Source organism: Ursus arctos, unplaced genomic scaffold (genome assembly GCF_023065955.2).
Source record: "Ursus arctos isolate Adak ecotype North America unplaced genomic scaffold, UrsArc2.0 scaffold_12, whole genome shotgun sequence".
Lineage (NCBI taxonomy): Eukaryota > Metazoa > Chordata > Mammalia > Carnivora > Ursidae > Ursus > Ursus arctos.
In genome coordinates, this window is record NW_026622786.1 from 9,886,694 (window position 1) to 9,904,612 (window position 17,919).

At 48.8% G+C, this 17,919-nt stretch overlaps 1 protein-coding gene across 3 annotated transcripts in view; it reads left to right on the forward strand.

Annotated features, from left to right (window-relative positions):
• Positions 1-7,150: 7,150 nt before the first annotated feature.
• IGSF3 (immunoglobulin superfamily member 3) overlaps positions 7,151-17,919 on the forward strand; it is a 92,645-nt gene continuing 81,876 nt past the window's right edge. For 2 of the 3 annotated variants that reach the window (XM_057310341.1, XM_026483666.4), the window contains exons 1-2: positions 7,151-7,270; positions 7,940-8,609. In XM_057310341.1, the coding sequence (XP_057166324.1) occupies positions 8,567-8,609 (43 nt within the window). In that variant the 5' untranslated portion in view covers positions 7,151-7,270; positions 7,940-8,566. Of the gene's footprint in view, positions 7,271-7,384; positions 7,521-7,939; positions 8,610-17,919 lie in introns of those variants that run through there. The other variant, XM_057310342.1, reaches the window with a different exon arrangement.

Consider the following 17,919-nt stretch of genomic DNA (forward strand, 5'->3'; position numbering starts at 1 on the left):
CCCCTGCTTGTGTTCCCTCTCTCGCTGGCTGTCTCTATCTCTGTCAAACAAATAAATAAAATCTTAAAAAAAAAAAAAAAAAAAAGAACCGTGCTTTGTGGTGACTGAATATTTGTAATTTTTTTCAAAGGGAAAAAATCCTCGTCCCAAATGTTATTTTTCTGTATTGTTTAATCCCTAGTGTTTCAACTGTATTGTTGGTTTGCTGCCTTTTCTCTTAAATATGTATCATTTTAAGTGTATTAAGGGTTAAAAAGACTCGTGTGTCAGCCTGGAAATAGAATAATCATCTACTGTATTATTGTTATGGGGAAATATGTTCTGAGTTCCAAATAATTAACTTTCAAGTGAACTTTTGGAAACTGTCAGCTGGGCTCATATATATTTGGGTGAGATTTGCCAATGTCTTTGCACTCTTTTATAGAAAGAGGCAACATGCCAGCCAGATCAGGCTAGACAGCCCTGGCGATGAGTGGGATAACAGATGTCTCAGAAAGAGTGCCCTCACATTCAGAAGGCTCTCTTCTGCTATAAGCTCATGGTTGTTTGGATTCTTAGAATCTCAGACCCGTGGTGACACACCTTCCCTGTGCAGGGACAGAAGCTCTGTGATCAAACTCACATTTTTTTCACCAGAGGGGCCAAGCTCAAATCTTGAGAGTCCTCCACCTGGGTAACAGCATGGTTGAAAGTGGCAGCCAGCCCTGGCAGCCAGCCCCGCCGCCCTGGGACACTGAGAGCGAGCAAGGGTTGGGGGGAGGGGTTAGCCAATCCAACTCAGAGAAGTCACTCCAACATGACAGTGTCATGGCATTCAGCCTGAGCTCAAAATCTTTGCCTACGCACATGCTCTAGATTGTTCCATTCATTAGCAAGGGGAGGCAGCCCATGGAAGAAGAGCGCAGGTGGCGAGCCAGAGCTGAGTGTAGGAAGAATCAAATCTAAGGCTGCCATTAGGTTAAAAACAACAACAACCCAAAACCAAAAAAACCAAATCAGGATTTGCTGAGATTTTGGAAGAGAAAATGGAGAGCAACAAACCGCTCAAGGTTGGGGCTGGGAAGGATGGGGAGCCTCTTGAGTGTGGTCAGGAACTAAGTTCAGAAGGCAATGTTGTTAGAGAAATGAGCTCTTCTAATTCTTTTGAAGTGGGTAACAAACTGTACAGTTGAACTATACAATCAAAATCAGAAATGGACTTGGAGAGAGGACATGGGATCATGAGGTTGTGAAAAATCTATCCCAAGATTTTGAACTGGAAGAGCCCTTAAAAGTCATCTAGCAGGGGAGGGGAGGTGACAGTGACAGGTGAGTCTCTGTGCGTGCCCCCCTCCCCCCACCGCCACCAGTATCTGCATGGTTCCCAGAAGGAAGGGCAGGAGAACTAGGAGGGTGGGGAGAAATTTTTTTAAACAGTCTTCTAGTTCAGTCTCACACCAACGTTCAGAAACCAAATCTTCCAGATGGGGCCCGGGAATCTGTACTTTTCATGCTTCTGGAGTAATTCCTGGACAGCCACTTTGGGACCTTCTGACTAGTCTCACCAACCTCACTTTACAGAACAAGAAACTTGGGTCCAGAGAGGTCAAAAGACACCACGAGCAGCAGAGCCCAGACGGAAAGCTAGAATTTCAGGCTCCTAGTTCCTTGCTTCTTACACTATGCGAAGTTCATAATCAGCCCAAGCAATAGCCCATGAGTACTGAGAACTAGGACCGGGCATCTTGCTAAATTCTTCCTATGTATCAGCTCCTTTAATCCATGCAAGCTCCCTGTGAGGGCAGCTGTTATCATAATCCCGTTATAAACGAGGAACCCAGGGGACAGGTGTAGTACGTTGACCAGAGTTAAGTGGCAGGGGCTCAGATCTAGCGTCCTTCTCCAGGTACCACCGTTCTCCATCAGCCTGAGAACAGGAGTATCAGTGAGCACAGCTCTGGGGCTTTGTGGAGGAGGAAGAATGTTAGCTCCACAGAGTCTTACGCACCCCTGGGATAAACCAGTCTTCAGAGTTCCAGGGGGGCAACTCCAGACCCCTCGCTGACGCCAGATGGCGCACCTCAGGCTTTGAGCTCCCACCTACAGGGGAAGCCTTAGGGGCCTACTCTACTCCCTTGCCACCTTGATCTTGAGATGTTAAGAGTCAACTCTAATTTTTTTTTTTTTTTTAAAGACAGATGGTATCCTGTATAAGCTATTCCTAGTCTCCAGCTCTGGGGATCCTCGCCCGTGTAGGAGGGTAATCACCAAGAAGAAAGCCTGCTATCAGAATTGTTTACCGGCTGTTCTGTGGGGTAAGGGGGCTTTGCTCTTTCCACTTGGCATTTTCAAAGCATGAAGGGCAATTAACGCTGGTACTTGCGAGCACAAGGTGTCAGGCTATCTTTAGACAAAATGCCTTGCCCTCAGCTTGTTTTCGGTTGACGAAAGAGAACTTGGCTAATGCCTTCTTTCCCCCCTGATTTTTAAAAACCATAACATTCTGTCACTTGTGATTTTATATTAGCCTTTTGATTACAGCTCTAGTAGGTCTGGAGCCCTCAAACTGAGAGAACCACTTGGCCATAGCTTCTCTACAAATTTTGTGGTGTTGTTTCCCCTACAGTGTTTACTCTCTTTTTAAACACTAGCTTCCAGTGGATAAGATTAGGAAAAATTGAATGAAGATCTGGATCTCTGGCTTTTCTTGAAAAGTAAGGAAATTAGGCAACACTGGATCTTTGCTCCTGACCATAACTGTTTGCTAAAGCCATGATTCAGCCTGGCTTTGCAGGCTTCTGAATTGAACTCCCAGGGGCGGGGTAGAGAAGATTAAGGAGTCTTCCAAAATGTCCAAAATATCCACCTAGGGGCGCCTGGGTGGCTCAGTCGTTAAGCGTCTCCCTTGGGCTCAGGGCATGATCCCAGGATCCTGGGATCGAGCCCCACATCGGGTTCCCTGCTCCACTGGGAGCCTGCTTCTTCCTCTCCCACTCCCCCTGCTTGTGTTCCCTCTCTTGCTGGCTGTCTCTGTCTGTCAAATAAATAAATAAAATCTTTAAAAAAAAACCAAAAACAAACACAAACAAAAAACCTCAAAATATCCACCTGATCCCAGGCCAGTCCAGGAGGGGTTTCAACATTCCAACATAAGCTGTTTTGAAGCAAGCTGCAAATGTTCAGCCCAGCCACCAGACACGTTTGCTGACTGGGGACTGACGCTTCTCCTTCCCTGCAGATTCTTTCGCTGTCTGTAGATGGTCTCCTGAAAGAGCCACCTTCATGCCACTGTTCAGCACTTCATTTAATGGCTTCTATGTCTGGAGGGCAGAGACAGTCTTTTCGCTGTACAGGTGTGTCCCAGACTCATCGAGGGTTAGGTTCCACACCGGTGCAATAAAGTGCAGACTGCCCCAAAAATGAGTCAAATGTAGTTTTGGTTTCCCAGTGTCTATTGTAGTCTATTGTATTATTGTAGTCTCTTAAGTACGCAACTGCATGATGTCTAAAAAATAATGTGCTCACCTTAATGAAAAAACACTTTATTGCTAAAAAATGCTAACCATCATCTGAGCTTTTAGCCAGTCACAATCACTGTTCACGCATCACCATAACAAATATAATAAAAATGAGAAAGTTTGAAATATCGCGAGAATTACCAAAATGTGAGTGACACAGAGACACGAAGTGAGCAAACAGCTATTGGTAAAATGGCACCAATAGCCTTGCTCCAAGCAGGGTCGCCACAGACCTTCCTTTTGTAAAAAACTGCAGTAGCTGCGAAATGCAATAAAGTGAATTGCAGTAAGACGAGGTATGCCTCTACTCTCCCTGCCCCACGGTTAGCACAGCCCTTTGAAGATCTTAGATGGTCCATCCATGTGAAAATTAGAATCACACGATGCTGGGAACCAGCCATAGCCCATCTGCGATGGTGTTGGAAGTCAAGGGTTGACAGATCATCCAAAAAGATGCAAGGGGTCTAGGTGGTAGGAGGTGGGGAAGGTGGAGAAGTTATAAATGAGAAGGGATACTTGAGTACAGGATTCAAGGGCAGAGGAAGTGGCCCAGGCCGAGGCCTGGGGACTCAACGCTTGGGAAGTGTGGTCTTGGATAAGGAGTCAGGCAATTGGGTGGGGTCAGAGAGCTCTGATACAGGCTGAAGTAGCTCTTCTTGCAGATCCCTTGACTCTCCTCTTTCTTTCCCTCTCCATATCCAATTCTCTAGAACATTCCATTGAACATACTTTCAAAATGCTTCTAGACTCCACCCATATCTCGCAACCTGTATCATTATCACCGTGGTCCTAGCCGCGGTCATCTCTCACCTGCACAACTACAAGAGCCTCCTTTTCAGTGGCCCTCCTCCACTCGTAGCTCCCGACGCTCTATCCTTCCTCTGCAGCCAGAGGGACCCAAACTGCCTGCTAGCCTGTGAGGTCCTACAGGATTTGGCCTCTGGGACCTCTCTGATCACATTTCTCCTCCTCCTTTGCTCTTATGTCCCTTCAGGCATACCAACACACCTTTCATTTTCTGAGCATGTTAAGGGACTTTGCACCTGCTGTTCTCTAAGCTTGGAATGCTCTTCTTCCAGAAATCCCCAAGGCTCACTCATTCCTTCTAATCAGGTGTTGTCTTCCCCAGTCACCCTAGAACAGAATACTCCTCCCCACCCCACACACATGCACACAATTCCCTTCTCCCACTTTCCCTAAGAACATAATATATGTGTTATGTTATATATTTATTTATGTTTCATTGTTTGTGTTTTCCACTAGCATAAATGCCATGAGCGAGAGTAGAGACTTTTCTTGGCACGTAGTATACGCTCAGTAAATAAATGAAGGAGCCTAACAGATAAGAAGTGAGAGATGCCAGAGTTGGGGTTGTACTGGGGGAAAGAGGTAATATTTAACACACAAGAAGAGACTTTCCGTATAACGCTTGGTATATGTGATAAATAATTAATTCAATTCAATTCAATTGAAGTATTTATAGTGCAATTACTATATGCAGACCGCAAAGCCAAGAGATGTTTGGGATAAAGGATAATTAAGGTGCAGATCCTGCCTGCAAGGAATTCATAGGCAAGGAAGAGGGGTGAGGGCAAATAAGACCCCTTAGTCATTTTTTTTATCCCCCATAGCATGTTCTTTATTGCCTTGCTCACTGGGAGAGAGGGTAACTAACTTTTTTAAAAAAATAAGTTAAGTATCAGTATATTCCTTCATGAAATCCTTTCATTATCATACTGTCCAATAGAGTGAACAACATCTTACAAGCCCACAGACCGTTTCTGAGTTCTGAACTCTGCTCCCCACAGCCCAATTGCTTTTTGGACATCTTTACTTCCATGACTCATGGCATCTCACACTCAACACATCCAGTCTTATCCTATGTATCTTGATCTCAGTTTTTGAGGTGGAGCTGGTTTTTCTGTCCCATTCCTCACCTTCAACCTGGCAGTCCTTGGAGCCTACCTCCTGACATCCAGGGGACCTGCTCATTTCTCTCCCTCCCTGTTGCTACTTCTGGGGTCCTGGTCACCACCATCTCTTGTCTGGATTTTCAGCAACACCCGCTAACCTCCTGTAGAACTCCCCTCCTCCCACCCATCTTCCACATGTAGGCCAGAGTGGTCTTTCTAAAATGTACATCTGATAATGGTACTGCCTTGCTTGGAACCTTCAGGGGCTTCACCATGGCCCTGGGCTAAAGTCCACCCCCCTTTTTTTAAGGTTTTATTTATTTATTTGTCAGAGAGAAAGAGAGAGCACAAGCAGGGGGAGCGGCAGGCTCCCTGCTGAACAAAGAGCCCAATATGGGACTCGATTTCAGGACCCTGGGATCATGACCTGAGCCAAAGGCAGACACTTAAATGACTGAGCCACCCAGGCATCCCTAAAGTCCAAACCCCTTAACACACCATACAAAGCTCTCTAGGTTCTGGCACCAGATTTCTTCTCTGCCCTTCCTTGCCACTTTCTTGCAGCCTAATTCGTGCCCAACACAGAGATTTCTGGTCCTTTAACTGGACTACTCTCTCCTCCCTCTAGGTCTTGGAGGATACTGATTCAGGGTCTGGACTCAGTTACTCCTTCCCCCCCACCCCTCCCTTTGGAGCCTCCTTCTGCTCTTTTGGATTCTACCTAGTTTTCGCTTCCTCCAAGAAGCCTTCCTGGCCTCTGACCTGATCTGACCAAATCCTTCCTCCTCATGTCCCAACCCTGCAACACAGGGTCTGGGTCCTAGCCCTGCTTCCTCAACACTGTGTTCTTTTCTTGCCCTAAGTGTTTCATAGTCCCCCCCCCCCCCACTAGACTGCAAACTCCAGGGAGGCAGGAGTCCTTGATTACCTTTTGACCGTCCCTACCCAGAAGGCGTGTGTATTCATTAAGTACTGAATGGATGAAAATGTACTTGTTTGGATAGGACTGTTGCTCATAAAATAATTATATCTTACATTTACCGAGTACTTAAGATGGGGCAGGCTCCATTCTAAGTGCTTTACAAGTGTGCCGCGGACATCTCCCATAACCCTATTTAGTAGGGGCGGGCTATTTCCCCATACAACAGACGGGGAAACTAAGGTACAGAGAGGTGAAGTAACTCGACCAAGGTCGGCAGCAAGGACATGGAAGAACCACAGTTAGAACCCAGGCTGTGTCCAGAGTCCAATTTGGCCACAACTTCTGGGAAGTTCTGCCCTAGAATGAAGCACAATATGGGGTTCCGCTCCATGAACAGATTCAAGTCTCCTGCTAAGGGCTTTGTTTTTGTTTCCCTGGGACAGGACACGCTCCTTTGCCGCCTTATTCAAGGCTCATGGGTCCTTTGCTGGGCTTTGGGAAGGGCCTTGCGCTTCTTGCCCATGGCCCGGCAGCATGCGTGTGACGCCCTGCTTAACTTTCAGGGCTGCCGGGCCCACACGCCCCCTGTGCCCAGGCCCTGGGGTGGCTCTTGCACTTGGCAGGTGCGCCCGGGAGCGAGAAGCGGGCCCCTGCGTGCCCCCAGCTCGAAGGCCCTGGGCCGGGCCGCGCGTCTCCGGGGGCGGGGAAAGGGGCGGGACGGGGGCGGGGCCTCTCGCCCAGGCCACCGCCCTCGCCCCGCGCGCGGCTCCTTCGGGTGCAGCGGGCCGGGCTGGAGGGGCGGGGACTCGGGAGGGGCCGGAGAGCGGCTGCCGGTGCGGCTGCGGGGGGGAGAGGGAGAAGGCGGCGCGTCCCCAGAGGCGTGCGCCCAGACTGTCGGCCGCCGGACCGACGCACGGAGGGAGACTGCCGGGGGCGAGGTCAGTATCCGGTGGGAGCGCGGGCGGCGCGCGGAGGGGCGGCGGCGCGGGCAGCCGGGAACCCGGGGCAGGGGGCGGGGAGGGCGGCGGCGAGCGCGGGGCCGGCTCCGCTCGGGGGTCGGGCCCGAGACCCTCTCCTGGCCGGTCCGGCGCGCGGCGAGCGTGCCCCGGCAGCGGAAAGCGCAGCCCCCGCTCGCTTCTCCCTCCGTCTCTTTTCTTTCCAATCAGCGAAAAATAAACACCCGGGAAGGTAAAACAATAGCGGGGCCACCTGGGACGCGGCGCGCGCGGAGCTCCCACGTTTGGCGCGGGGGCCGGAGGTGGAACCGGGAGTGGCGGCCCCACGTCGGAGCCCCCTCCCGCTGTGCCCCCGCGGAGGGTGGGGCTACCCGCCGCGCCGGGCTCGGCAGGAGGCGAAGGGAATTCCCTGGAGTGAGGCGTGTGGGCAAAGTATTGCAGGAACAATCGGGCTTCCCGCAGTTGCCCTTCTGTGGGTAGGGAAACTGAGGCCGGGGCCCGTGTAGCGACTTGCCCAAGGTCAGAACGCACGGTTGACTGTCCTGGTCCGGGAACGGGACCCAGGCGTCCAGAGCAGCCCAGCGCTCAGGAGCTCTCGGCTTTGCGGCGCTGGTGTTGGCCTTTGATACATCTCTGTTGTGTTTGTTTTAGAAATCTGCTGGCATTGTGGGACCGGCTTCGCTTTGGAGCCGCTGAACGTCAACTTGCTTCGTGTGTTCTGGGTAGGTGTGAGGCAGGTGGCAGCTCCGTGACCTACCGACATGGATGGAGACGGACTTTTTGATGAAGAAACCCAAACAGTCGGTGCCGTTCCAGGGCGATTTAGCTGTCAGAGGTTTTGACAAAACCTGCCCTGTTCCCTTTGGGGAATCCGAATGAGGGAGCTTACAGACACCTTCACTGGGAAGCCAAGGACATTTCTGTATAATCAGTGGATGAAAGGATTTTCTCAGACTCTTTTTTCCCTTTTCCTCGAGGATTAATTCACTGCAATCTACAGTTCCAGTGGAAACCGCAAGGCACGGGATGTGGCAGAAGCCTAGAGGGCCTTCAGAATTGTTCTGGACCCTTCTTTTAGCATAGGGGAGTTCAACACAAGCCACCGGCCACCCCCCCCCCCAGTCTTGCTGATCTCTTCTCTTTAACCTGTTCTCATTTTTGAGTTAAGTTCTGTTTCCAAAACTGTCCTCTGGAGCTATAAGTGGATTGCCAGAAATGAGAGATTAAGTGCGAGAGAAGAGGGAGCGTCCTGTGTTGTGTCTCTTCTCTGCTGCCGACATGAAGTGCTTTTTCCCAGTGCTGAGTTGTCTGGCTGTGCTGGGTAAGTGGCTCTGCTTATCAGTGCGATCGATGTGAAAGTTTAACCTGCTGTTGGTTCCTGTAATTCCTTGTGGCTCTTTCCCATCAACACTTGGCTTTGGGGGACACCAGGACACAGCCGATGTGTATCACAGGTTGGAATAGGGTACCAAGAGGCCCATTTCTGACCCAGGAGGAACGGTGAGATGTTGTTTGTTGTCTTTGAGAAGGAACATCTGCTGTCCTTGAAGTGTCTGTCCCCGGCCTTGTGGTGAGATCTCCCCATCTGCATGTCGGTGGTTTAGGGGCTCCATGTGGCTTATAAACTTCAGTGTCTTCACCTCTGTGTTGGCCCACATTAATTCCTAATCCGAAGTGGCAACGTTATTCTTACTGTGGGGAAAGTTGGTTTAGTGGTAATGATGGTGCTTTTTTTGTTTTGTTTTGTTTTTTTGCAGGGGGAAGTAGTCAGGAGTGGAATAGGGTGGTGAAGGAGTGCATCGCCCTACCTAAGTGGTCTGGAGACTAAAAATGTTTGAGGATACCAGTCTTATGTCCCCTCACCAAGGAAACTCAGAGCATAGTTCTGGAGGAAGAGAGACTGGAGGAGGGGAAGCTGCTTGCGTGGGGTGTGTGAGGATGGGTTTTGGTGCCCCTACCGAAGGCCAGAATGCTTAGAGCAGGATGAAGAACTGTGGCCCCAAGAGGTAAACCCTTGACACCTATCCTAGGGATTCCCTCTCCATTGCAGAGCCCCCCCCTTTGCCCATACTGAGCACCGTCTTCTGTGTAGTATGGGGGTACACATCTGGGTCTAGGATAAACTTCCTAGCCAGGATCCGATGCATCCTCTCGGCCCATCTCCTCAGACCTCGCACAGGAGCACACCCTCTGACCTTTCTGTGCGCTTCCATCCCCTGCGTGAAGAGGTCACCACGGCTACCTAGGGTGTCTTCATTTCCAAATCTAGGTATTTTGCATTTACAGAGTTTATTCCTGACCTGCTGGCAGTGGAGACTGCTCTCACGCATTGTCCGTACCCTTGTAGGAGTTCACAGTTGGGTGGAAAGAACGGATTTTAGAGTTCGAGAGCCCGATTCGAATTGCAGCCTCATCGTGATGGCCAGATGAACCTCAGTAAAATGGGATGGTACCTCGAAGGGCTGTCTTGACAGTGAAAGGCTATACGGTGTCCTAAATATCTTGACTGCTTTGAAAAATGTCTGGGACACGTCATAAACATGTCCGGTTGGTGGTTCTCAAACTTGGGTGCCTGTTGGAACCACTGGGGGAAGCTTTTAAAAGTCCCGATCTCCAGGCAGCAACCCCAGACCAATTAAACCAGATTCTCTGGGAGGGTGACCCAGGCATCAGTCTTTCTGCTCTCCCAGGTAATTCCCAGTGAAAGAACCAGCGGGTGAGTTCATTAGTGCCAGCCTCTCCTGCCGCGGCACACACGCAGACGCCGGTCCCGCGGCAGGTTAGTCAGTGTTGTGCCCAGGTGTGGGTGAGGATACCGTGCCCCGTGTCTCCTGTCCAGGCAGAGTTGAGAAGGCAAGGTAGCTCTCTGCGCCAGTCCTGAATAGCCCATTGATATTTGTTCATACCGTATTTGTCATTCACTTAGTGTCTGGGTTTACATCAGTAATTACTGATTCATGTGGATTCAAGAGGACAAACAAGGAAAGCCCTGGGGAGTTGGAGGAGGGTGAGATGGCTAAGGCGGGATAGAGGGCTGGGTGGAAGGGTGGGGCCCAGGCCAGGAGAAGGAGCCACCAATGGCAAAACAAGGAAATGGGACATTTGTGCCTTTTGTTTCTTCTGGCTGCTTAGAAATGCGAGGCCTCCTGCAGGTCCCCCTGCTGTTCGCCCTCTGAGCCACTCTATGGAATGGAGCTTGGGCCCTGACACTGTTCTCTTCCCTCCACTCCCAGCCCCCTTCTAAACAGGTGCTGGGGAGGAAAGGAGCGTCAGGGTGGTGGTGAAGGGGAGCATTGGCAACGACCAGACGTGGGTGAAGGTGGGGAGGTTTAGAAGTGTGGGTGTGCCTGGTTTTTTGCACCCCTCTGCTGAAGTCTCATCTTCTCCCATCACCCCGAGACTGTCAGCGGGGTGGGGAGCAGTGGGTCTTGCTACTCTGCTGCTAACCTTGGAGAGCAGGAGGTGTTTGGGGAGGGAACAAAACCCAGGTTGGGGGTCTTATTTCCTGCTTGCAGTCTGGTGTGGGCTGATTCATGCGTCAGCGTTCTTGCTGTGTAATGTAAATTAATGTGTAATGTGAATTTCAAAGAGCAAAGAAGCCCAAGGTTTTATGCTCATGTGGGTCACATACCTAGAATCAAATCTTGTTTGTACAAAGTGGGATGAGGCTAAGTACTCTGCAAAGTGGCGCGACGCAGGTGCTGCCAGCCTCCAGAAATGGCAGTTTGAGTCAGAAAACCCTACGGTACATGAGAGTGTATCCAGGGTAAATCTCCCACATGCCAGCAACTCCCTGCACATCGTCAGACCTGTGCTTTCTGCCTCCTTCCCTTGCCAGCGTCTGGGATTTAGATCAGGTCCCTCCTTTTCTGCCTGTCTCCCTGCTGACTCCTGCCCTTGTCTTTGTCCTACCCGAAGCCACAGTGACCACGGTGTCTTGTCTCTTCCCCTTGCAGGCTGGGTGCCCCACCCAACTTGGGAGCCATTGGCGGCCACGGCCACCCTTGTTCCAGTTCCAGAGCCATCTTAAGCCCGGGCCTGGCTGAGCCACGAGGGTTAGTGAAGTGTCCACTGCTGAGAATGGGTGGAGCCAGAGGGGCAGATGAGAGAGAGAGTAGAGGCTGCTGTGACCGCATGAATGTGGCCTGCGTGTGAAAAAGGAGGGAATGAGGAGAGAGAGAGAGGTGGCTGCGGCTGTGCTTGGCAGCAGCCTGCGTGAGTGACAGTGACATGGAAAGATGACAGCAGTGTGGGAGAGACAGAATAGGATTTGTGTCTGCAAGAACAGGAAGGGGACAATCAGGCAAGATGAATATAAGCGTCAGGCCCATAAAACAAATTTCGGTTTTGCATAGCCATGAATAGTTATGCCTCCTGGGCCAGTGCTGATGTTGCAAACAATACGAAACAGCTTTAAAAACAGCTTTAGGAACGTAGGAGATTGGGACATCTCTGGATCAGCCCGGGAGAACCTGTAGCTGGCTCGTGACCATTGGTGTTCTCCTCCAGTGGGAGAGAATTTCATGTGCAGAGTTTGAGAAGCCTCTCGCTTGAGTAGGATGGGATCGAGGCCGTAATCACTTACCTCCCAGTTAGGGAAGAGGCCAGAGGGTTCTTCCTGAAGAGATTGAAGGGAACTTTGATGTTCTGATGACAGTGAGCTCGGCGGCAGGACTCACGATCAAAGGCAGAAGACCGAAGTGAAGCAGCTTGGGGCAGTCGGGAGAAGAGTTCTGAAGATCGTGATTTATGGGTGAACAAACACCGTCCCGCAGTTGTCGTGGAGGTGGTACGCTTTCCCTTTCCTGGGGACCATTTGACCGGGGTGCCGGAGAAGGGAATTCTTGTCAGAAGAACTAGACGGGCTAGGATGCCTTTCAACTGTGTGAATTATTGAGCCACGCTGTGCACCCAGGGCTGTGTTAAGACGCCCCGGTCCCCAGCATTTTGCATTAAAATAAGAGAAGAACAGTAACCATACCACCTCTCCCAGCTCTGGCCTTTGCTGTGAAGCGAGCCCCGTCTCATTAAGTCCTGCAGATATATCACTGGATAGAGGACTCACATCCTCACCTTCCTGTAGATGGAGATATTGAGGTCCGGGGGGTTAAGGAACTTGCCTCAGGTAGACTACTATACCAGCTCAGTCTGGTGCTGTGGTAGGGATCCAGGCCCCTTCTGTTTGCTCCATGTACATGCCTCCATTCCCAAGGTTAGGGCATGGTGCAAGATGGCTGTGCTAGCCGCAGCCACCATGAAGGAGGTAGGCATGGGCACGACCTCGTAATTTAAGGACATTTCCTCTTCTGCTTATACTCCTGTTGCCTAGAACTTGAGTGCATGACCGTACTTGGCTGCAAGGGAGCCTGAGAAATATCATCCTTAATTCTGAGTGTCCAGCTAAAAACTGGGGGTTCTGAGGAGAACCCTGAGGAGAGAACATCTGAGGAGAGAACAGATTTTGGAGGGACAGCAATGGGTTGCTGGCCGAGTGACAGAGCTGGTAAGTGGCAGCACAGGGTTTCGAAGCCAAGATCATTTGGTTCAAATCCTGTGTTCTGCCACCTCGCCGGCTGCCCCTCTGAGCGTGTGGCCCAGCCCCTGGCCTCTAAGAAGCCTTATCGGGAGGGCACGAGCCAGATGAGCCAACGCTTGCTACGATGGGAAGCAACATCAATCAGCATACGATTACACAGGCAGCCCTGTGGTTTTAGCAGGAGCGACTGTAGTGTTTTCAGAATGCTTATGTGCCAGTCACTGCTAGACACTTCGCAGAGTGAAGCCCTTCCGTAGGAAAGACCGTCTCAGTTGTGTTCTCTGCCGTAGCCCCAGCACTCAGCCTGACACCTGGCACAAAGTACGTAGGTGTTCAGTTAATTTTTTGACAACTAAATGGTTTCTACATTGGCTCCCTCCATCAAGACAAGGAAACTTAAGGCTCAGGGAATTTAAGTCATTTTGCTCAAAGGACAAGCACTAGAGATTGGCAGAGCCTGGGTTTGAAGGCAAGTTGGGCTCTAGGGCTTGTGCCTTTGTGTCGCCAAACAGGGCTTCTTAACCCCTTCTGGGCCCTGGATCCTTTGGGCAGTCCGGTAAAGCCTATGGGCCCTTTCTTTGGAGAACATTTTGAAATGCGTAAATACAAATACATCTACTAACAAAGGAAATCAATTATATTGAAATATAGTTATCAAAATATGGAACAAATTTATGATTATAGCAATATGCTTCTTTAGTAGCGCATTAAATAACACGCTCTAGCAGCAGGTCTAACAATTACTGTAATTATGGCATAGTGAGCCATGAAAACGGTATGTTGAGGTATCTGTGTCAGCTGTGATGTGTTATGAAAGCCTGTGTGATTTCTGTTGTGACAGAGTCACAGGTCCTGGAGACGTCGTCATGATGGCTGACAGCATTCATAATCAAACAGTCCACGTTCGCAGAGAGGTTAGTTGAAAATAAAGGCATCATCTTTTTTTTCCCCATTCAAGTTCACATAGCTCCTGAATGCTGTTCAGGGACCCCTGTGAAGTGCAAAGTAAGGTTCGGTATTGGCGGTGGTTGCTGGGAAGACATTGTGTGAGAGAACGTCATTAGCTTTCAGAAATGGGTAGGGTTTCCATGTGGGGAGCGTTCTATTCCCAGGAGAAGCCTTAGAGTGCAGAGAAAACAGCAGTCATCATGGTGGTAGAGTGGCCCTGTAGGGTCTGGAGAAATGACTGTCAGTGGTTTTAGGGTCCAGTTCGCCTGGGATGATGACGCAGAGAACTGGCTTAGATTGTAATGAGTTTGGGATTTGGGCTTAGACTGGGTCCCCAAGAGCCCAGGCAGACCACTTCCGCTGAGCCCTGGCCTGGAAACTGAATGAAGTGGCTCCGTTGCTGGCCTCCCATGGTCCCGGGCCTTGTGCATCCTCCATTACGGCTCCTTGATTAATATTTTTAGGTTCCTTCGGGAGCTCTTCATTTGCCATGATTGGACACCTGTTTCTTTGCTGCTTGAAAGTGAGCACAGCTAACTCCTCGTAAAGGGTTGGTTTTTAATTTAAGGAAATTTAGGACACCTGTGTGTGAATGCCCCCTGATTTTCAAAGAAATGAGTGGTTGCGTCAAAATCAAGCTTGCATTTGTAGAAAATCACATGTTGCCAAATTCCCTCATCAAGAACGCTTTATTAAGTGACTAATTGTGGGCCACAGTGGTGGGCACTTAACAAAGACCATGGCAATGAACCTCCCTTAACTGGAACCTTCAATTAAGTGGGATTTTGTTTTTATTTTTGAACTCTGCTTTCCGAAAGGCGAAAATCACAAGATGTGGTAGCAAGGATTTATTCCAGAAATTAGCTTCCAGGCCACCATCCGTCCAGTCTCTACATCTTCCGCATCTATAATTATAGTAGCAGAAGAGAACGATGAGCCTCAGGGCACTGCAAGATCCTAAATCAAAGATGAAATTATATTAACTCTACTCAGGCTGGAAAGTGGTCAGATGTATTTTCAAACCCTTTATAACAGGCTTTGTAATAACGAGAGTTGAAGCGAAGTTTCCACCTAATCCTCTATTAACCCTTTAATTAAATTCCCCCGAACACCGCATTCCCCCGTCATCCAGGTGACCCAGGCTTTGCTGAATGTCCCTAACTTCTAGGCGAGGATCATCTAAGGCCAGCAGTGAGGCAAATGGTAAATCACTTTGCAAATGGACAGGAAGACAATGATATCATGTGCTGAGGACAGGCGTCTTTTGGGCAAGGAGGGGCCGGGCAAGTTTGTTCTTGTTTTCAGCTCAGCAGGAGTAGGGAGGGAACTCTCTGTCCAGGAGAGGGATGAGGCTGGAGTAGCTTGTGAGTGGTCAGTCTGGAAAGGTTTTCTGGAAGAGCTGGAATGTTAGGCATTTCTTAAGTAATAGGAGAGTGAGGTCCTGGAAGAATGGTGGGGCTGGGGGCCATCCTGGACACATTGGGGCTGCTTTGAGAAGGCTTCCCAAGGAGTGCAGAAGCCTCACGTCAGGAGCTGGGGCTTGAAGGAGCAGTCAGTTGGTTTGAGGTCTGGGTGTTTGGGTCTGAGACAGGAGGAAGATAACAGAGAGTTCTGAGAGGATGTCCTGGAGGACCCCTGGAAAAGTGACCAGGGAGGGTAAGAGGCACTCCTGGAGGTGGGGGTCTAGGGTGGAAGTGAAGTGGACCCGTTTCTGTACCAAGGAAAGAGCTTTCGTGTATCCATTGAAAAATCGTCAGGGCAAAGACATTCTAACAAAACTGTGAACTCAAAGAAATGGGTGGCCTCTTCCCCTTGACTTTCAGGTCCCTAGGCCTTCCCTTTATTAAAATGGGGAGGGGGGGAGTCTGATACCAGTTCTGTGTTCTTTCCCCAAATCTGATTCTTTGATGTGTTCAGGATTACCTTAAATTGGCCTTATTTTTGTGTATGTAATACTGTTTTTGTCTGTAACACCCATTTTACCATTCCCTGGAGTGCAGGCCATGCCTCCTTGTGGCGACTTCTGAGAACACTGTCTCTGTCCTCAGGGCACGGGATCCCTGGCCTGTGGTGTGTTGGTGATAGAGACGTGTCATGAGGCGAGCTGTTGACCTCCTTCTCACAGACCCCTTTTATTAACTTCCCTTCCCTCAGGAGCACCATCCGTTTGAAATCTTCTGTCTCTCAGCATTAAGCAGTAATTAATCTGTTTTTCCTACGTGGTAACCAGTATGATTGTTCGCTCTTGCTCTAGTGATATAGTTGGGCTCTAAAAGAGCACAATTAATCTGGCACTCTGCATTGCCCATGACCAAAGGACACACAGGGCTTTACCTGTTTGGTACCTTAGCCCTGTATCTGCAGCTAGGGGAAGTGGTGTCATTGTTCGGTGTTTTGAAATGTCTGAGGCGGCCAGCTTTCCTACCCCACGTGTTACTGTGAGAACCTCCGGGCACTTGGATAAGCTAGGTGGTGTTTTGCCCATTCGTTGATTGCGTTGGTGACCTTGACTGACTTTGCTAGGAAGGACTTTCAGTAGGAAGAACAACAGGAGCCTGGAGCTGGGGAGCCAGCCATGACTGCAGGTGAGACCACACCTGTCCTGTCCAGGGACACTCTCTTCCTCTTTTTTTTCTTCTTCTTTTTAAGACTTCCAGAGAAGTTTCACGACCTCTTAGATGTAATGATCCCATCAATCTTAAATGTCACTGAAGACTTGATTGGAATTAACTCATAATTTAAAACAACAGATAAAGTGCTTTAGGGTAAACTGTATAGAAGTAAGATCATGAGAGATTGGTTTCCATTTCGGAAGGTAGCTGATGTTTGTTTGCTTTGTTTTTTGGATTTTAAGTCGTTGACAGAGGTAACAGGAGTATAGTTGTGTGGTAAAAAATCCAGACAGTACAGAGAGTAAAATGGGAAAGTCCCCCTCTCTACCCCATGTCCCTTATTGAGTCTGACATATATTCTTCACAGTTTGACATAAATTCTTCCAGATCTGTGCATGTATTCACACAAATATAGATTATTTTTTCTGACGTAAATGGAATCATACAGAACATATTGTTCAACAACTTGATTTTAAAGGGGTAATTTACCTCCCTATTTTTTCGGGCTTACTTTTATGGCCATATCAGAACTGATTTGGTTATTTTATAGCTGGTCGGAACTGTAATTTGTGAAATCACTGGGGAGTACTGAGCCTCATTCAATAGCTACATCACGGAATAATTTTTTCTTGCCGTATCAAGAACAAGAGTCATAATAAAAAACACTACCCTTAAATTTTAATGTCCTTAATGAAAATAATTGATTTGTTTATTCTGAGTATTTTCTCCCCAAACACGTAAATTTAACAAATTAGGTACACACATATTTTGTTGGCTGTTTGAGTTATAATTTTGAAATTATGTTGAATTCAAACGAAGCCTGTTTAAAACTTGTTAAGAGGATAACCATAAATATTGAATTTGGGGTCTAATTCAGTCAAGTTTCGTGTTTGTTCATGGGCTAGGGGGAAAAAATGAGAGAAGTTTTCCTGCATTTTCAATTCCCAAGTGATTCTTCCATTTAGAAGGAGCTGGACTAGGGTAACTGCTGTGAGGCTGCCGGCTACCAGACATTTAAGACCTTAACCCAAAAGAGCACGTTTTTTTCTCCAGCCCTGCAGAAGCAGCTATTTCTGTAAAAAAGATTATCATTTCAAAGTGTTGGGTTACTTCTCAGGTTCACTGGTATGACTTTCTTTAAATCCCTAGGAGCAAATGCAGGTTTCTTGGATCGGTCACCTTTAGACCTGATTTTTAAAATAGTTACCATTTTGGAGGGCTGCTGGTTGGGTTCACATATCATAGTTGACCCTTCTTCAGCATCAGGGTTTGACGTGCTCCTCCCCATCCTGAGACCACCGTTCTGCTAGAAACCACTTACAGTACTTTCCTAACAGGACTCTTCGTCTGTTCATTCAGCCAACATTCGAGTGCCAGCTCCAAGCAGCTCCTCGTTCGGTTCCCCCACATATCCAAGAATTGACAGGTAAAATCGTGAGAAACATTTTTAAGAAGTCACAGGATCTGTATTTTAAATCTGAATAAATAGAAAGATTAATTAAAAACACTCTGACATGGGGGAACTCTTTTCTGTC